Source organism: Equus quagga, chromosome 17 (genome assembly GCF_021613505.1).
Source record: "Equus quagga isolate Etosha38 chromosome 17, UCLA_HA_Equagga_1.0, whole genome shotgun sequence".
NCBI lineage: Eukaryota > Metazoa > Chordata > Mammalia > Perissodactyla > Equidae > Equus > Equus quagga.
In genome coordinates, this window is record NC_060283.1 from 193734 (window position 1) to 213484 (window position 19751).

Here is a 19751-nt window from a genome sequence, read left to right on the forward strand (position 1 = left end):
TCTCCCTGCTGCTCCCCCAACACCTCTGGGCCTTAAGTTTCCACCAGGTCCTGCTTTCTGTCTTAGAGAAGCAGAGAGCCATTCTTGGCTAAGTTGACAGCCCTGCTGTCCCAAATCCCTCCGTCAACCTTGAGAAAACTCCCAGGTGGCAGGTGTGCACATGGTAGGGTGCAATTTTAAGTAATCCACTCACCTTTACAGATTCACCACACCAGTGGAAATACAGTCATTGTTCCTTCACAAATTCTCAGCTTTCTCTCCCTTCCCTGCAAGAATATTTTTAGAAAGCATTTCCGCCAACATTGTCACTATTTTCCACCATGAACGTGAGCCCTGCAGGCCTAAGGGAACCTTGGCATCTGAGGCCAGGCGAGCTTTGACCCGGCTCTGCGCGGTGTGGTCACGGAACAGCAGCCATCCCTGAGCGAGGGCAGAGCTGGCCACCTTTAAAGCCCCTGCCTCCCTCCGCCCTGGGGCTTCTGGCGGTCATCTCGGTGGCTGAGGAAGGTCAGGGCCTCTGCACTCTTTCCTCCCTGGGGGCCCTCAAGTTCTGCTGCGTCGGGCAGCCCGGCAAGCCCCAGCACAGCGTTGGACCACGTCCCCAAAGCTGCTTGGCTAACTGCCGTCACCTGCGGTCCGGCCACCAGAGCCACTAACTGCCGGCCTTCCGCATGCCCTAGCTGCTCCTCCTCGGGCCGCTCTCCAAGCCCTGCCGGACCCTGCGAGCCCGAGGGGGAGGGGTGAGAAGGGCTGCAGCCAGGGGGGAGGGTGGTGGTCAGCACAGGAGGCGGGCGGAGGTAAGACCCAGATTTTAGGCCCCAGGTGCATGGCTGCAGGCGGAGTCCAGGGGGGAAGAGGGAGCTGGGCGCGGGTGTCACCAACTTTCTTGTGCCTCAGTTTCTGGATCTCTAAGCGAGAGATAAAAATAGAGCCTAAAGGGTGTGAAGAGCAGGATAGTCAGCTTTCGTAAAGTGTCGGGAACTCTCTTTGGCACCTGGCCAGAGTCCGCGCGCGTTGCTCCATCCTGCCCCGCCCCTGCCACGTCCTCAGGCCCCCCCCCCGGCCCCTGGCCCCCCCCCGGTCCCCCCCCCCCCCCCCCCCCCCCCCCCATGGCACCTGGCCCCTCCCCGGTCCCTAGGCCCCGCTCTCTAGCCCTGACCCTTCCTCAGGCCCCGCCCGGATCCGGCCCCTCCCCTGCCTCGTCGCCAGGCCCCACCCCTGCCACCTGTCTCCGCCCCGGTCCTCAGGCCCCGCCCCTCTCTCGCCCTCTAGCCCCGCCCCGATCCCGTCCCTACCCTGACCGGCGCCCGGAATGCGAGCGCCACTGGCTGGGGCGGGAGAAGAGGAGCCCTGAAGGATGGCTCCAGGCCCCGAGCGCAGGGCAGGCGGGAAGCAGGCCTGGACGTGCTTGCTGGAAAGACGGGGCGGGAGGGACCTGGTCTGTTCTGAGCACTTCCTGCTCCTGGGTCCAGCATCACTTCCCCGGACCAAGCGGGTCCCAACGCATCAGTCTCTGCAGGCCAGTGCCCTGGAGACTGCACGTCCCAGTTTCCCCGAAAAGCAGCCAGTGACGCGGGCCACATCGTGACTCTCTGGCTTTCAGGATGCAGAACAAGGTCCAGCCCTGGCCCTCCTCTCCAGCCTCACTTCCCTTCACTCGCACACGCACAAGCACTGTGGATGGCCACGGTGAAGCTGGCTGCCTAGGCCACCCTGACGACCCCAAGTGGATGGGGCTGAGGCCTGGGGCAGGGGGTGGGTGCAGGGGGTGGGTGCAGGGGCCTGGGGCACGGGGTGGGTGCAGGGGCAGGCAGGTGACAGCAGCCAGGCCCCGGAAGGCCCGACAGCACACCTCGTGGGGCCGGTGTTTCCTGGCATGCCCCTTGGTCCCTGATTTATTGGGAGATTCCACATAGCGATCGGGCTGACAGTCAGTCACACAACAATCAGGCCCCATGCTTGTGCATATACATATATATTAACAACAGCTTTACTGAGATGTAATTCACACATGAAAATTAACTTTCACAATATATACATACTATATACATATATTAAGAGCTTTATTGATATGTAATTCACATATGTGAAAATTAATAAAGGGAAAACATTTAAAATGGAGTCGGGAGGCAGGAAGGGGGAGCTCCCATGCAGTACCACCGGCGGTCAATTACAGGAAAGAATGTCAATTACAGACTTGGAAAGAAGTCAACAGAGAAGAACGTCAATTACAGGAAGAAATGTACATTTAGTATATTTAGCATACTGTTTTCAAGGTTCCATGTTGTAGCATGTGTCAGAATTTTATTCCTTTTTATGGCCAAATTTTCCATTGTATGGATATACCACATTTTGTGTATCCATTCATCAGCTGATGGACCTTAGGTTGCTTCCCCCTTTTGACTACTATGAATAATGCTACTGCGAACATCTATGTACAGTTTTGTGTGGACATACATTTTCATTTCTGTTGTGTATACACCTCTTGGGTACTAGATAAGTAGGTTTGTACTTCATAGATTGGTCATCATTCAGGTCATCAGCAAAGTCCAGTTCCATCAGTCCTTACCGACAGGCTATTCTTGTCCTTACTGACTTCTTGGAACGTTGGCTGTTTGGTCCAGTTTGGAAGATAAAGTAAACAAAACTTGCAAGGCGTTCTTCTGAAATGACAGCTTTTGTGCTATTTTTTTTTTAACATTTTATTTTTTTCCTTTTTCTCCCCAAAGCCCCCCGGTACATAGTTGTATATTCTTCTTTGTGGGTCCTTCTAGTTGTGGCATATGGGAAGCTGCCTCAGCGTGGCTTGATGAGCAGTGCCATGTCCGCGCCCAGGATTCGAACCAACGAATCACTGATTCGAACCAACGAAACACTGGGCCGCCTACAGCGGAGCTCGCGAACTTAACCACTCGGCCACGGGGCCAGCCCCTCTGGTGCTATTTTGATAGGCTCCACTCATGCCATCTTTAGCAATACCTAGGCGTGGAATTGCTGGGTCACATGGTAACTCTGTCTGGAGGAGCTGCCAGGCTGTTTTTCAAAGTGGCTCAGGGCTAAATATTTTGGGGGCGAGCCCTGTCTATGTTAACAAATTGAGTTAACCAAAATCAGCATGTCCACTCCATTCTCAAGGCCCAATTTCACGAGATCCCACGAAAGAACTGCCGCCGGCAGGGACGACCCTGTGGGCCAGAGTCTTGGAGCTCCTGGCGGCATCTAGGCAATCGCATGTGGGGTAAAGGGTCAGGAAGCGCCCCAAAAGGAGACAAAGCAGGGATCCCGCCTCCGGGCCTGGGCCACGGCTCCACGCTGCGAGGAGGCGCTCCAGGAAAGCGCGGGGACACTGAGTCCGGCCGTCTGGGCAGGAGGGTCTGGAGTGGCCACTGCGCCGGAGGCCCGCGGTGCACGACACTGCCCAGCGGCTCCGGTTACCTAGCAACCAGGCGGCATCCTTCCCAGCAAGCACTGCTTCCAACCCGGGACGTAAGGACTACGAGGCCCAGCATGCCCCGCGGCCCAGACGCGCTGACTACACGCTCCACAATGCAGCGCCCACCCTTTCCTCGCCACTCCCGCCCCTGCTCTCTGGAGACCCCGCCGAGCGAGCGCTGCGACCCCTTCCCGGCGCTCCGCGCGGCGCGCTCTCTCGGTGACCCGGTGTGCGTGGGGTCAGGGCGCGGGGCGGAGCGGTCGTGCCGGGGCGCCATGCGGAGGGGTGATCGCAGGGGCCCCGGGGGGCTGCGGCCGGGGTCCCCGCTGCCCGCGGGCAAGGCCTCGCTGGAGGAGCCGCCGGACGGCGTGCCCTCGGGCCCAGCGCCGGGCCCGGGCCGCCGCAGCACGGAGTCCGAGGTCTACGACGATGGCACCAACACCTTCTTCTGGTGAGGGGCGTCCGCCCGGGCCGGCGGGCATGAGGGCGGGCCGCGTCCTGGGGCAGGGTGCCCGCGAGACCCCGGGAGGGGCCCCCGCCCCCCTGCCCGCAGCCTCAGACTGGCCTTCCCGAGGTACCCCCATCTCCGACCCTGCCCCGGAGCTGTCCGCAGACGTCCGGCCCCGCTCCCCTCCCCCGTATCCTGGGAGAACTTGGCTCAAGAGTCACCTCGGAAAGGCTTCTCCTGACCTCTTTGTCCAAAATTCACCTCTGCCCTCCGTCGTGTTACCTTCCTTTGGTCTCTTCGCCGCCCCTGGGATGAATGAAACTACCTTCTGGTCCCCCAGCTCGGGCGCTGACATTGGCCAGCACGAACGCCTTACCACGTGCCGGCAGTCGGGTGGACGTTTGTTGACTAAGGGTCTTTCTCTCTTTAGCTGCCCCTTGCCAGGCCAGCCCTTTGACCCTTGTGCGGCTGAGCCCGAGCAAGCCTCAGCGTCAGGCTGTCCCCAGTCTGCCTCAGTGGGGCGTAGGGACGGAGAGACCTGGCTCCTGCCCTCCGAGAGCCTCTGTTGGAAGGGTTCGTGCCCCTGCTTTACACTGAGTTGGGCATCTCTGTGTTTGAGGGTTCAGAAAACAAGCCCTGTACTGAAAGGTCCCAGGCGCGCCTGCTGGCTCTGTGACCTTGGGCTAGCCCTTCTCCTTTCTGAGCTCTCTATTTGTTAGAGAGACAAACCGCGCACGCTGGGAAGCATGCTTGGTGAGAGGAGGTGGCTTGGCTTTCCTTTGCTGGTTGGTCCCTTTGCAGGTGACCCACAGGCAGTGAGGGCAGTTGAGTCCTCTCTTGGGCCCTGGGGGACAGAAGTGCAGTTGATGTGGCCTCAGCCCCAAGAAAGCTCACAGGAGAGGCAGGCGTGTCCTAGCCAGCTGGGAGGGGAATGTGCGTGGAAGCAGCTCTTCAGAGCACAGAGTTGTGGGGTCTGGTCAGGGAGTGAGGAGAGCCCGACGGGGTAATTGGATGTTTCAGGGGAAGGTGGGCCACGTGGGTGGAAAACTAGGAGAGGTGCGTATGGGGCTGAATGGTGTCCTGGTTTATATTAGACTCGGGAGAGACGTAGGAAGGTGGGTGTGGGACTAGGTCGCCCTGCATCTGGACGAAGTCGGTGTTTTCCTTGTCAGTGCCCAGTCCTGCTTTGGGGAGATAATGCAGGAGGGAGAGCGAGATGGTGTCGCTCGTCAGTGTGGGTGTGGTCTCAGAGCTAGTGGCATGAGCACTGTTGAACGCTACTGGACATGCTGCGTGTGGATCAGACCTCCATCAGCTGTCCTGCTAGGGCGTGGGGATGCCCCTTCAGGCTGCAGGGGGCAGGGCACCAACCTCCCACAGTCTACCTGGTGACCCCTGGAGACTGAGGTCCCGGATAGTGGTGGCTGGCCTTGCTTTCCTTGTTTCCCCTTCATTCTGCACGTATCTTGGGGGTTCCTACTGGGTGCCAGTCACTGTTCTAGGGGATCCAGCAAAGAACTAAACAAGCTCAGGTTCTGGCACAAGCCTGGAAGCTCAGAGGCATGAGTGTGCTGGCTGGAGGGGCGCTGCGAGTGCAGCACCGCGGGAGCCAACGAACACATGCCTCGTCTTGTGCTGGGCGCTGGTTTCTTCAGAAGCACAGACCAGTGGCCCTTGGGTCCCTGCCCTCAGGGTCTTGGTCGTTTGGGAGTGGGACACATAGATGCATGCTATAGCTGCGCTTACCTGTGAGGAGGGCTGACGGGCTGGGAGGCTTTCCGGCAGGGGGTGCAGCAGGGCTGGTGGTTCCAGGTGTCTGCCTCGGGGGTCTCCTGGTGGGTGGCTCTGGCCTCCCCACCACAGGTGTGAGGTGTGCTGGGCCCTGGCCGGCGCAGGCACCGTCTGTGGTGTGTGCAGGTTCCTCCTGCCTCGTGAGCCTCCCCCTCACCTGTGGGAGAAGGAGCTTCATGTTTCCTCAAGGCAGGTAACTGGATGCCTGCCTGTGAGAGTTGCTTATTCCCACCTGCACAGCCTAGCCACTTAACCTTCTTCAGAGTCTCCCCTCACTGACTTGCTGTGCTAGGAGTTTTAAAACTCTTATTTTGTATTTTAGTAATGAATGTTACTAAAAATTAACACAAAGACTGAAAAACATGCAGTAGTGGAAATGACTTTATGTTCCAAGATTCCTCAGAGGAACTTGTGCAGGATTCAAAACCTTGTCTTTAGGGTTTTTGTTTTCAGAGGCTGGGCTTCTTTGGAGGCCAGTGCTGGTGGTTGTGTATGAGGAGTTTGAGTTTCTTTCTCATTCCTCTGTAGCTGCAGGGTATGGAATTAGGGTTCAGGGTTTGCTTGAGCCTTAGAGCCCACAGCTGGGCTCCTCCGAATTGAGCCCAAGAGCGGACGCGTAAGGCTCACCAGGGTCCTTGGTGGCAAGGACACTGCCTCTTCCGCCAGTCGTGGTGGTCTCCTGTGGGAAACATTGGGGGGGAAGTGTTAGAACCAAACACCCAGAGGAATGACACAAAGATGCGTCAGCTTGCGTTGTCTGAAAACTGTCTGGGAGACGCTTGGAGGCTCAGAGCCCTGGAGGGTGCTGCGGACATGCCCCTGGTAGATGGGAGACTGGACCAGCAGGCTTCCTGACCAACTCCTGGGTCATGGGCAGGACGGATGGTCGTGACATGGAGCGGTGCTTGTGTGTTTGCCGTTGGGGAGCACTCTTAGTGACTCACGGGGCTCTACTATCAGCAGCACGTCTTAATAGTAGCCATGAGGGTGTGTGGACGTGGTCGTAGGTGCCCCAGGTTCCAGAAAATGCCTTTCTTATTGTGGGCTAGGGGTTTGTCGGCTTTGCTCACATCTGGGTAGCATAGTTCACCAGATGCCTTTTGGTCTTGCTGGTCAGCAGGCCAGCGATGGGAGGGGAGTCAGTGTCATGTCCCAGGCGCCTCTTGCAGGCCTGGGAGGCCCTCTGGTCTTGGCCTTCCCTGGCCGAAGCACTGTTGTGCACTCCGTCTCCCGGCCACACCTTCGTATCTTCACTAATTGGTTTGGCAGGCCTGCCTTCCTGCTCACTCAGCACAGCGAGTGTGGTCATCTTAGGAGAGGGACTGACCACTGGGTATTTTCCACTCATCGTGGCAGGGAGCCAACTGTCCTCACGCCTTCACCTTTGCCGAGTGACTGAAGTCACAGGATTTAAGCCGCTGTTGTCCTGTGCCTGGATCACAGGACCCAAACCTTCCCCCGAGCTGTCTATCAGCCCAAGAGTGCACTTGTCTTCCGGGGCATAGGGAGGTTGGGTGAGGAGCCTCTGCCCTGCTCTGGTGTCCGGGAGGGGCAGGGAGGCCTGCCTGGAGTCTTGGGCCGTCCCCAGCAGCCCTCAGTCGGCATGTCTGGATTTGTTGGTGTTGATGCACTTTGCTGTTGCCGAACGGCATTCCTTGCGTGACTGTCTAGATGGGTCCATGTAGTCACTGAAGTGCTGGCATGCACGGCTGCTGTCCTGCTCCTGCTGTCTCCGTTTCCTGTCCTTTTCCCACCTTCGTTTGGTTTTGTTCCATTTCAGCTGACATCTTGCTTTTAGTGCATCTCTGGAGCTTTGAGTGTTGCTCCAGTAACAGGGGACATTCCTAAGCTTTCCCAGGCCCAGCTTTGCCACGTCAGGTTCATATTGATCCATCCAGCTTCCTCCTTTGGCCGTGCTGGTCCCCATCAGCAGTTTGACAGTGGCTGCTCTCAATAGTCAGACGAGACGTGTTTAAATAGCTCGGGAGGAGGGCAGTCTGCTTTCTTTATTGTTTCTGTCCTGGTGGTCCCGTTTCCCTCTGTCTGGAGAACTTCCTTTAGCAGTTCTTTTAGAGAAGGTCTGCTGGCACTGGGTTCTCTCATTATTCCGCCGTCCAAGAATGTTGAGTTTACCTTCATTCCTGAAGGATGTCTTTGCTGGACATGGAATCCCTGTTTAACATTCCTTTCCTCACCACGATGTGCTTTACAAATTGTGTCCCCCTTCCTCTGGTCTGATCTTTCTGGTGAGAAATCTGAGTTCAGCCTTGATGTTTGCAGCTGGACCTGAAGTCAGTCCTGTGAAGAGAAGCCTGGTGAGGAATGTGTATCCAGCAGAGTGAGTTTCTGCGTCACGACATCCAGGTAACCTCAGGGGTGAAAGTCAGAAAGAGGACCCTCTAAAGTCGTGTCTGTGCTGTAACTGTTCCACGGGTCTCTCCGGCACTGCAGCATTGACCATATGGAGTTCCCTCCCGGCTTAGAGCTCAGACGTGGATTTATTTAAAGCAGAAGGTGGTTGATGTTGAATTGTATTACAGTAGATAGTTTTGTTTTGCTTCTCCTGCTTTTAAATGGCTAGTGTTGTGAAATGTGGCAAATGTGTCTCTGCTTTCTTCAGTTGGGGCTTGTCCACTTAGACATGACTTTTTTCTTTTCATAAAGAAAATAAAATTTAATTAAAGGGCATAAAATAACACCTAAATAAGCACAGAGATATTCCATGTCTCATGAATGGGGGAATCCTCAGTGTCATTCACACATCAATCCTTCCTGCATTAATCTATAAATCTAGTGCAATTCCCATCAGAATCGTAATAGAATTATTTGTGTCAATTTGTCCAACTGATGTTAAAATTAATATGGATGAGTAAATGTGCAAGAAAAATCAGGAAAAAGAAACAAAAGGGCAGGCTGCCCAGTGTCAGGATGGGTACGGCTGCAGTCCAGTCTTCGCATGTCCTCGTGCTTTGTGGAACATCAGGTATGCTTGTATTCAGCGACACACAGCCACTTGAAGGGAGTGCGTTGGTGCTTGACCGACGTACACACCTGTGCAGACCACCAGGCTCCGGATGTGTAAGATTCCGTCTCTTGGAAGGCTGCTGCGCCCCAGGCTCTGCTCCCAGTCCCTGGTGCTGTGTTGACGCCTCTTCTCGAGTTCCACATCCGGGGAAGCAGACGCTGGTGTCTTTTGTGCCCGACTTCTGTCAGCATCGTGTTTTTGAGATTCATCGTGTTATGGCCAGTGTTGGTGGCTCAGCACGATGTGGATGCACCGCTGTTTGCACGTCCTATGATGGACGTCTCGTTTGCTTCCAGATTCAGTTATTATAAATAAATGTTCATGCACAAGTCTTTGGAGGGACATATGTTTTCATTTCTCTTGGGTAAATACTTGCGAGCGAATGGCTGGGTTGGATGTATGTTTAACATTTTAAGAAGCTGCCAAACTGTTTTGCAAAACGTGTGTACTGTTTTGCAGTCCCACCTGCAGCGTTTGAGAATTCTCTCTGCTCCACATCCTTGCCAGCGCTGGGTGTTGTCAGTCTTTCTCATCTCGGCCTGTTGTGCGTAGTGCTGGTGCCTTACTGTGGTTTACGATTGCTTTCACTGAGACCACTGGTGCTGTACATCTTGTCATGTGTTCCTGGCCATTTGTGTATCTTTTTTGTGAAGTGTCTAGTCAATCTTTTGTCCGCATTTTCATTAGATTGTTTGTCTTTATTGTTGAGTTGTAAGAGTTCTTTAGATATTCTGGTACAACGTCCTTTGGCAGGTGTATGTATTGTGAATGTTTTCTCCCAGTTTGTGGCTTGCTTTTTCATTTCTTTACCATGAAGCTCTCATTTGTGGTAGTTTATGTTTGCACGGGGTTCTGACATGGGGCAGGGAGCTAACCTTGGTGGCAAGTCCAAGGCTCAGTGCTTTATGTGTGTTCACTTAATCTTCATGATGTTCTTTGAGGTTGGAGGCATCTTCATGTAGAGATGAGGTTACACTGTCTCTCCAGGGTCACCCTGCTTGTTTGGATCTAGGTGCTGGGTCTGTGACTCCTTTGCAGGCAGGCAGTTAAGATGCAGAGGGGCCCAGGTGAGTGTCGTGGGGCAGCGTGTGGGCCTGTCTCAGCATCGGTCTGCTTGCCCTGCAGCCTGGCACCTGACTGGTTGTCAGCCCTGTTTCCAGGTGAGGCACATCCACCAGCTGCTAGGGAGCCCTGTCTCCTTCCTCCCATGGCAGGGCTCCGAAGGCTGAGCCAGAGGGGGCGGACAGAAGGGGCTGAAGCCCACGTCTCTCTTTAGCCTGGGCCCTCTCTCTGCCAGGTGTTTTAAGTAAATGCGCCCTTCTTGCTTTGGGTCTTGGTGTCCCTTTCTCTCTGCCCTTCCTCTCTCGGGCTCTTGTCCTTGCAAATCTGTCAGATATGGTCATTTCATGAATCACAGGGCTGGTCATCTCAGCATAATCTTGCTCAGTGAAAAGTGCTGAGTTAACCTGCTGCTGGTCACTGTTGACAACAGATGCCTGCTCCAGACGCCAGCGATGGAAGATGCCCCTCTGTCCTCTGAGCAGCAGCCTTGAGTGCTCCAGAGCTCCGTCTGTTCCCTGGTTGCTCAGGGCCCTTCCTGCTCCGACTGACAGGCTGACTTGGCAAATGCAGACCCACCTAGGCTTCCCCCAAGTAGTAACTCTCAGCCAGTGTTTCTGAGTTGGAGATTGAAGGCTAAGCTCTCCTCTGGTTGGTGCCACACGCGTGGTCATGATGCTTTCCGTGTTCTGATGTGGTCTGCGTGTTTGGATTCCAGGCGAGCCCACACCCTGACTGTGCTCTGCATCCTCACCTGTGTGCTTGGCTACGTGACTCTGCTGGAGGAGACGCCACGGGACACGGCCTACAACACCAAGAGGTAACTGGGCCAGCCCAGGCACTGCAGGCGCCTGGTGTGGCTGGGGATGGGTCCTTGCTCTCCTCTAGCTGGCCGGGGCTCAGGGGACCGCGTCCACTTGAAGGCCATCTGCATCTGTCCCCCCATCACTTGTGCCTGAAGCAGCTCCCTCCCCGGGCTGCCTTTCAGAGCTGTGTGGCATTTTTGGCCCCTCCTCTTGTCCCTGGGACCCTTGACTGCACTGTGTGCTGTGTGACCAGCAGCCCAGACTGCATTTGCACGAGTGAGAGACCAGAATGTGCTGCAGCAGCTCCAGGGATGGGGCCTAAAAGGACGTCTGGTCACCATTTCCAGTGGGGGGTTTCCCCTACACCAACAAGCAGTTCTCAGATCCCCACAGGTGTCATGCAGTTCAGCTCAGCTCTGACACTGTCTACCTGGAGATAGCATCAGATCCCACAGGTGAAGGGCTTCGTCCTACAAGCCTGCCCCCAGCTTCAGACTCCAGCCACAAGTCCAGGTTGTCATCTGTACTTCTGATGGAGTGGCTTTGAAGCAGAGGTTCCCACAACCCCCCTCCTCAGGTTCGACTAAGTTGCTAGAGCGGCTCCCGGAACTCAGAAACATTTACTCACTAGATCGCTGGTTCATAATAAAAGGTTGTAACTCAGGACCAGCCAGCCGGAAGAGTGCACAGGGCAGGGTGTGGGGAAGGAGCGAGGAGCCTCAATGCCCTCTCGGGGTGTCTCGCTCCCCATCTCCCCACGTGTGCATCAACCTGGGAGCTCTCTGAGCCCCTTCCTGAGGGTTTCTGTGGAGGCCTCATCATGGGCACAGTTGATGAAATCGTCGCTTTGGTGACCTGCATCCCCTCTCCCCTTCCCAGAGGTGGAGGTGGGGCAGGCTGACAGCCCCAGCCCTCTAACCACCTGGTCGGTTCTCCTGCAGCCCCATCCGGAGGGGGTCCAGTCACCTCCTTAACATGGCAGAAGACACCTTTCTGCTGTCATCACGGGACATGCCAAGGGTTTTAGTTCTGTGCCAGAAATGGGATGAAGACCAAACGCACTTTTCTTATTAGAAATCACAGTATCCCAGAGACTGAGTCTGGGTGTCTGGGGGTGTAGGGGTCTTTGTGACCACCAGGGATGGTCCCTGTCAGCCAGCACTGTTCTATGCTCTGTTTATACTCTCCCTTTCTGAAAACTTTAAACCGGCTTTAAGATGTCAGACGCCTGTCTGGTGGAGGGTCCCATCCTGCAGGTCAAGAAGTGGTGGACTGTCTTCACTACCATCTCCAGAGGGGGACTAGCTGAGAGGTGTGTGTCCTTTGCCTGGATCCCATGGTTCTTGGGCCAGTCTCAGAAATGTGTGAGGAGAAGCTGGTTTTAGAACTTGGTCCTTTGAGTTTGCTGGACAGGATGGACTTACTTTTCCTTCTCGAGGCCCACGAAGCCCCCATTGCTCTTCCCATCCTGGGGTCGAGGCCCCATTTACTCTGGTGGGGCAGCCAGAGGAGGTGGGACCGGGGTCTGGAGACCGGCACTGGGGCAGGGACAGAGGTGGGGAGGGGCGCCTGGTGTAGCCTGAGGACCTCTGGTCAGCTTTGGTTGGTGGGGCTAGGGCTCGGGACGCTTCATTGCCAGAGCAGCCCTTGCTTTTGTCAAATGAGGGTTTTTAACGTCTGCCTGTGAGCATGGTTATGTACTCTGCAGGTGTCAGCAGCCTCTTAGGATGCCCAGCAGCTCCCCGTCAGGTGTGTGCTCGGCCTCTGGTCCACATGGGCCTCATACCCTGCTCGTCTCCCTGGCTGCAGCCGGGCATTGCTGGTTAGAAATGGCTGCCCGGGGGTCTGGACTCAGGGCCCTGCTCCCAGGAGCACAGGTCTCGCACTCACCTGTAAGGTGCAATCTCCTGTCCTGGCTCTGCTCCGTGCTCTGGGGTTTCCTTTCCTCCTCTCAACACCGTGTCCCAGTAGGCTTTGCCGGCTCTTCTCTTCTCCCTAAGGGCTGGCATCGGCCTCTAAGTCTGATCCTCCTGCCCGGCAGTGCCCGCTGCTCCCTGCCCACTGCTCCCTGCTGCTCCATCTCTGGCAGGTCCTCCCAGCCCGGCCTGAGAGCTTGCAGGCCTGTTGCAGGTGGAGCTGGTTAGCGTGCTGTGCGTGGTGATGGATTCCAGAAACAGAGTGGGGGAGTGTCGGCTGTGCCTTGGGCCCCTCTGGGTTGGGGTGGAAGGTGCCTGGGGCTGTGCTCACTGCAGTGGGTCCCTTTAGAGGGGACACTGACCTGTGGATACAGGAGGCAGTGAGGCTGTTGGCAGGAGGGGCTTTCCGAGTAGAACTTGGTCTTTTTTGTGAATTTGTCCATCAGCACCTGGGTGTGGAGGTGTGTGGTATCTGGGCACAGCTGCGCAGGGAATACCAAAAAGCAGGGCTTGGTCACACTCCCGAGGTGTCCCCATATGGATATGAAATTAGCCAGAGTGGGGCAGTTCTGATGTCACCGGGCAAGAACTGTCATGAGGAAGACTGTGACCCCCCCACCTGTGGGCCCATGTGGGATGTCCTGGGAGCACCTTCCAAGGGCAGGGTTGGTTCTGCTTCACTAGGTGGCTGCCAGGAGAGTCACAAAAGCTCACAGCCCTGGGCCCTGCCCTCCAACACGGACCCAGGGGGCCATGGGCTCAGACCCCCGAGGTTAAGGGGACTTGTTGGCCACATCCAGGGTAGCAGCCGTGGACCCGTGGGGACGAGTCCTCTTCATCCTGCACTGGCCTCTCTCCTGAGCTGTTCCTGCACATGAGAGGCTAGGACAGTGAGCACAAAAGGTGCCTGGGCCCCCCGAGGCATCCCCTGTGCGAATTCACTGAGAGAGAGGTAGGGGTAGGGAGTGGGTAGGAATTTGAGGGCTCCTGGCTCCTCTGCTCTGAAGTTCTGTATTCTGGGGACACTGGGCAACTTTTAGCTCACAGTCTTGGCCCTCTTGGCTCACTTCAAGGGCTCAGAAGGAGCCACCATCCTGCCCCGTAATTCTGCTGGTGGTGCTTGACCCTCCTCCTGGCTCCTCCCTGGGAGCCTCCATCGCTCCAGCATCCGTGGCTCTGCTGCTCCTTCAGGGCCATTCTCGTGCATGCGCGCATGTGTGCATGGGTTCATCTGTCCTCAGTCCATCCTCCCGCTTAGACCCGAGCCAGACCCACAGCCCTGCCCTGCCCCCAGCACATCGGCTGGGGCTGTGAGGAGGACCCGTTGGGGCAGCTCTCCACCCAGCCTTCCAGGGTCTCCGAGAGGCTGCTGGGCTGACCTACTGTTGTTACTTCAGAGCTTTTGATCCCCATAGGGGTAGGTTTCATGTACAGAAGATACGTTCTAAAGATTACAGTTATTTACAAAAAATTTATAATTACATTGTTAAAAATTTAGGAGCCTTGTTTGTTTTCCTTCAATTTTGACTTCTGCACCGTTGTTCTTTTTATGGATCTAACAAGTTCTCTCACTTTGGGGGAGAAGGTTTTGTTTTTCTTCTTAAGTCAAGTTCATTGATGTATAATTTAATAGTATATATATCTAAATAAAACATAGGACTCAGTGCGTTTCTGTAGGTGTGTACGTCTGTGTGCCGCCCACTGAGTGGCGCTACACACGGTTTCCTCCGAGCCCTGTGGTCAGTCCTCCACACGCTGGCCCTGGGCTCTCACCTGTCGCCGTAGGCTCTTCTTGCCTGTTGCACAGTCTCGTGTACAGGAGGCGTCCAGCGGACACCCTCTTTCTTCCCTCAGCATGATGGTTTTGTGACACCCCCATGTTGTTGTGTCTGCCAGCGGTTATTCTGTTACATTGCTGGGGAGTATTCTGCTGTGTGAATGCACCACACACATTTCATTGATCTGTTTATCTGTTGGTGACATTTGGGATGTTTATGTGTTTGTGTAAATATGTACATATAAATATATAAATAAATTAATATGTCTAAGATACAGATATGTTTTGCATATTTATAATATATAGAAAATGTATTCACAATCTTGAAGAAGAATAAAGTTGAGGACTGCTACCACCTGGCTTCAAGGCTGACTGTGAAGTGACAGTGACTGTGGTGTAGGCAAAAGACTAGACAAGTGGATCAGTGGAACAGAATAGGGAGCCCAGATACAGACCCACAGAAATGCAGTCAGCTCATCTTTGACAAGGGGGCAAAGGCAATTCACTGGAGGGTGGTTGTTTCAACAGATGGTGCTGGAACAACCAGACATCCACGTGGAAGACAGCAAATCTAGACCTCACACTTTTCACAGTAATTAACTCAAAATGGTTATAGACTTAAATTTATCATACAAAACTATAAAACTTCTTGAAGAAAACATAGGGGAAATCTGGTAACCTTGGGCTTGGTGATAACTTTTTAGATATAACACCAAAAGCATAATCCATGAAAGAAATTGTTAAGTTGGACGACACACTGTTAAGACAAGGAAAAGACAAACCACGGGCTGGTAGGAAATATTTGCAGAACACACATCTGATAAAGGACTTGTATTCAAAATGTGCAGAGAACTCTTAAAGCTCAACGAGAAGAAAACTAACAACACGGTTAAAAACTGGGCCAAAGATCTGAACAGACCCCTCAGCAGAGAAGATAGTCAGATGGCAGATAAGAGCATGAAGGATGCCCAGCACGTTGTCATCAGGGAAATGCAGATTAAAACCGCGAGCTACCACTCCCACGTGAATGAGTGGCTGAGACAGAAAATGAAACAACATGGGTTGCTGGCGAGGGTCTGGAGCAGCAGGGCCCCTCGCTGCTGCCCGTGGGGTTGCAGTGCTGCTGCCGCTCTGGAAGACAGTCTGGCCGTCCGCACAGAACTGAACGTGCTCTTACCGTGCAGTCCAGCAGTCGTGCTCCTAGGTACCTACCCAGATAGGTTGAAAGCTTACGTCCACACAGAAACTGTATGTTTAGAGCAATTTTATGGATAATCACCAAAACTCAGAACAACCAAGATACCCTTCAGCTGGTGAATGGATAACCAAACTCTGGTACCTCCAGACCGTGGGATATTATTCAGCAATAAAAAGAAAGGAGCTATCAGGTGACGAAGACATACATGAACCAAAAATGCCTGTTTCTAACTGAAAGAAGCCAGTTTGAAAAGACTACCTAGTGTATGATTCCAACTCTATGACATTCTGGCAAAGGAGAAACTGATGGTAAAAAGATCAGTGGTTTCTGGTGGAGGGAGGGGGAATAGGTGGAGCACAGGGGTATTTTAGGTTGATAATGTTCTGTGTGATACTGTCACAGTAGATGCACGACCCCAGGCGTTTATCAATATCCACAGAACCTGGCAACACAGAGTAAACCCAACATGTGCAGGTTTTAAAAAGTTATTTAGGAGGTCGGGGACCCCAGCAGGAGTGTAGACTGTGACAAGAGAATGTAACCGTGTTACAGACGTGTGCAGCCACCTCACCAAGGGGGCTGATGCAGGGGCCGCCCTCGGTCACTTTGGAAGTGAGCGGAGTGTGTAGACTAAAGGCAGGGAGCTGAACACAAGCACTGTGCTCGGGGCGATGACGTCGGGCTCCAGGTTCATGAGTGTGTTACTGCCATACCTGAGTGCTGGGACTGGACAATTGAGTGGGCGGATGCAGGGGCCGGGGGTGTCCCTGCTGGAGTGGGAGGTTACGGGTAAGTGAGGGGAGGCCGATCCATGAGAAGTAGATGGTAGTGGAGACACCAGTGAGAACTCATGTTTAGCTTAATGTAGATGCAGATGGTTACACACAGAAATATTTACAGTACACGCGTATGTGCACAGTCAGTACACAGGCATACGTCTTGTTGCTTTGTCGGCTAAGGGCCCAGAAGCAAGGAGCACACCGCGCCCAGATCCTGGCTCCTCAGACCGTCTTCCAGTGAAGGAACCAGGGCCCCATGGAGAAATGGCAAGTTCAGGGCCCAGGCAGGAGTTGCCCAAGGTGGGCCTGGAGCATCTTCCAGTGCCAGAGGGATGTGCTCCCCAAAAAGTGCATTGAGGGGGGTGTGCCAAAGGGAGAGGGGGACTAACTGGAAGAGCTCCCTGTGGCCAAAGGAACAACATCAATAACGGATTATAACCCAAAGTATAACAGATCCCCACAAGTCCATGCTGCACCAGACGAGTGACTGAATACATTAATAAATGGTGGGCACAAGGATTCCAAGTAATATTCGGATGCTCTCCGTCAAGGGGGGCTGCTGCACTCACCCCCCTCGAGAGTGGACCTCCCCCCAGAGCATGGCATGGGGCAGGCCTGGCAGACACATTCAGCTGGGGATGGAGGTCGGAGGTCAGCGCTGACAATTGGAAATCATGTCGATAGTGTGTGCCGTTGATATGATATGATGGAAGTGGTCCTTTGCCTCTGCGATCTTACTCCCCGAAACCAAAGCCTTAATCTAATCCTAAAAAACAGCAGAAGTCTTCATTAAGAGATTCTACAGAATCTCCACCAGTCCTCAAAACTGCCTGGGTCATTCAAAACAAGGGACGCCTGAAGAACTGTCACAGCCCAGAGGAGCCCAAGGAGACGTGATGAACAGATGTCACGTGGAATCCTGGATGGGATCCTGGGGCGGAAAGCTGAGGAAATCTGAAAACCGTGGCCTTTAGTTAATATGTCAGTATGGGTTCATTAATTGTGACTAACGCAGCCTACTAATGTAAGGTGTTAATAATGGGGGAACTGGGTGTGGGGAATATGGGAATTCTGTACTGTCTTTGCACCGTTTCTGCTCTAAAATCAAAAGTTTATTTTAAAATGTAATTTATTTGCTTTCCTTTAGCAGTTCATCGTTCTCCTGACTGACGGATCTTCCCAGGGGATCCTCACCTTGCAGTAGTTGTGTGACCGAGGTTGGAGTCATGAGGCTCAGCTGTGAGGGTCAGGGTCACCTGGCACCACGGGCGCAGGCGCCCTGGGACTGCATCTCCTTAATCCTGTCCTCATGACTCTCCAAGTCTGAGGCCATTTGGGTGACGCTGACAGCGGCGTCTCTTGGCAGCCGCCCACTTCTCTCTTTTGGGGGACGGGAGGGTGTTTAATGGTCTCTTCACCTCGCACTGGAAGGGTGCCTCAGTGCCAGTCTCCAGGCAGCCCTGCACGTGCTCTTCACATCTCCACCCCCACCACTGACCACTGAGTCCTCAGGCAGGCGGACACCTTGCTGACCCTCTGCGTCCACGCCTGTGTTGTGGGTCCTACACCATGAATGACCAGACCCTGGTCCTGGCTGCACAGAGGGCAGGCAGGCCCTCAGCCCCTCTCCCGGCCGTGATGTGGCGTAGGCAGGAGCACAGGGGGCTGCTGGTGGCATTCTGTACCCCTTGGCCCTGCACGAGCACCTGCTGGCTGCCCTGTGGGCTCGGCCTCACCTGCGCCTGCCCCCGAGAGCTGGGTGCTCTTGGTGGGCAGAGGAGAATAAGGCGTTTTTGGACTGAAAGTCTGTTGACAGACGGCCTTTGGCCTCTGTCTGTCTCGTGTCAGAACGTGCGTTTGTGCACAGCAGCTTCCTGTACAGCAGCCAGACCTACAAAGGGTGGGGTCCTCATGATGTGACTGTCAGCAGTGGGAAGAGTGGGCAGTGCCACGCCCTCAGACCGCATGCTGGAGGGTGGGCACCGCCACCTCTGGAGCAGCAGAGTGGTGCAGGGAGGGCGAGCGGTCTCGGTCCGGGCGGTGGACACGGGCACGGACGTGCACGTGCCGTGTGAACACTGCAGTCTGCGCATCCCTCCCAGAGCGGGTTCTCTCTGGTCGCCCTGCTCTGTTGTCTGGGCTGTGTCTGTGTGTTTTGTGTGATTGCAGCTTCAGGACTTACTCTGTCTTCCTGTGAGTGACAGCAGACCCGTTGCGACTGGGTGAGGCGGCCCCAATAGGACAGGAGCACTGTCGGGGAATACCTGCTTGGGGTCCCTGTCCTGGGGCAGAAAGCCAGTTGATCCTAACATCCTGTCATGTTAGGAGGGCTTTAGTGAACCCTGGGTTGTCACATATGGAATTTTCGGTGTTTTTTAAAATGTGAGGCGCGTGTGAGTGGTGTAACACTCTACGGTACAAATAACTCACAGCCCCCACTGGAAGGGCTTCTCCTGAGGGTGGTGCTGTCTCTGGGCGGCTGGAGCTGGTCCAGGGCTGCCCCGCTGGGTGCCAGCCTCCTCCCGCCCTGCCCCCACCTGGGGGGGGCCATCACCTGCAGTGGGCATCCTGGGGGACCCTCCCACCTCCCTCTGCCTGGAGAAGCCAGCCTGGCGCGTGCTGCCGCACACTGAGGGGCTGTTTGTTCTTTATTTGCAGAGGTATTGTGGCCAGTATTTTGGTTTTCTTATGTTTTGGAGTCACACAAGCTAAAGACGGGCCATTTTCCAGACCTCATCCAGGTAACTTGCCATTTCTTTCTCCGTGTGTGCCCGTGTGGCAGTTCTGTTCTGAGCGGTCCCCGTGTCTGTGCTGCTGGGTGTGAGTGTCGTGTCCTCCCCTCTTCCTGGCCCATCCCCAGCTGGCCAGGGCACACTCTTGTCAGCCAAGGAGGGCGAGGGGTGAGTTTCAGGGTGACCCGTGAGTCCTGCTTCTTTCAGCTGCTGGGTTTCCTTCAGGCCCCTCGGTCCTCCTGTTCCTCACCCTGCCCTGCAGCTGTCCTTGGGTTTCTGCTCCTCCTGCCCACCCTGCCTTAGGGGGATTCTTCCTGCAGGCCCAGGTGCCCCCAGGCCTGTCCAGTAGGGTTGGCATGGGCTGAAGCTGATGGCTCTGCCCTCGGCTGTGAGGTGCCTGCCCTGCTCCTGAGGTGCTCACTGGGTGTCTCCTGTGGCGAGTTCTCCTGTCTCTGTCCCTCACCCTCCAAAGTTATGGGGAGTTCTCACAACTCCCTGGACCTCAGAGCTGGAGAGCACTGCTCTGACTGCTCCCAGTCCTGCCCCCGGGCCCCAGCATGTCCAGGACTGAAGCCTCACCCAGGGGCCAGCTCTAGGGGCAGGGGGTGGTCACTTTTCCTGAAGAGTCACTACTTAGTAACATGTTTCTTTTCTGTCTCAGTAGGGGTGTGCATTTATTGTAGAAAACTTGGAAAATACAAAAAATATTTTTAGATAAAATAACCACTCAAAAATAACCACTGTTAAGTTCTGATGCGTTTGTGTACGTATACATATGCATCGCTTT

The 19751-nt window shown here is 54.8% G+C and overlaps 1 protein-coding gene across 2 annotated transcripts in view; it reads left to right on the forward strand.

The window, feature by feature from the left end:
- Positions 1 to 3492: 3492 nt before the first annotated feature.
- PTDSS2 (phosphatidylserine synthase 2) overlaps positions 3493 to 19751 on the forward strand; it is a 30418-nt gene continuing 14159 nt past the window's right edge. For both annotated transcript variants that reach the window (XM_046644192.1, XM_046644193.1), the window contains exons 1-3: positions 3493 to 3884; positions 10475 to 10576; positions 18891 to 18973. In XM_046644192.1, coding sequence (XP_046500148.1) covers positions 3508 to 3884; positions 10475 to 10576; positions 18891 to 18973 — 562 coding nt within the window. In that variant the 5' untranslated portion in view covers positions 3493 to 3507. The remainder of the gene's footprint in view (positions 3885 to 10474; positions 10577 to 18890; positions 18974 to 19751) is intronic.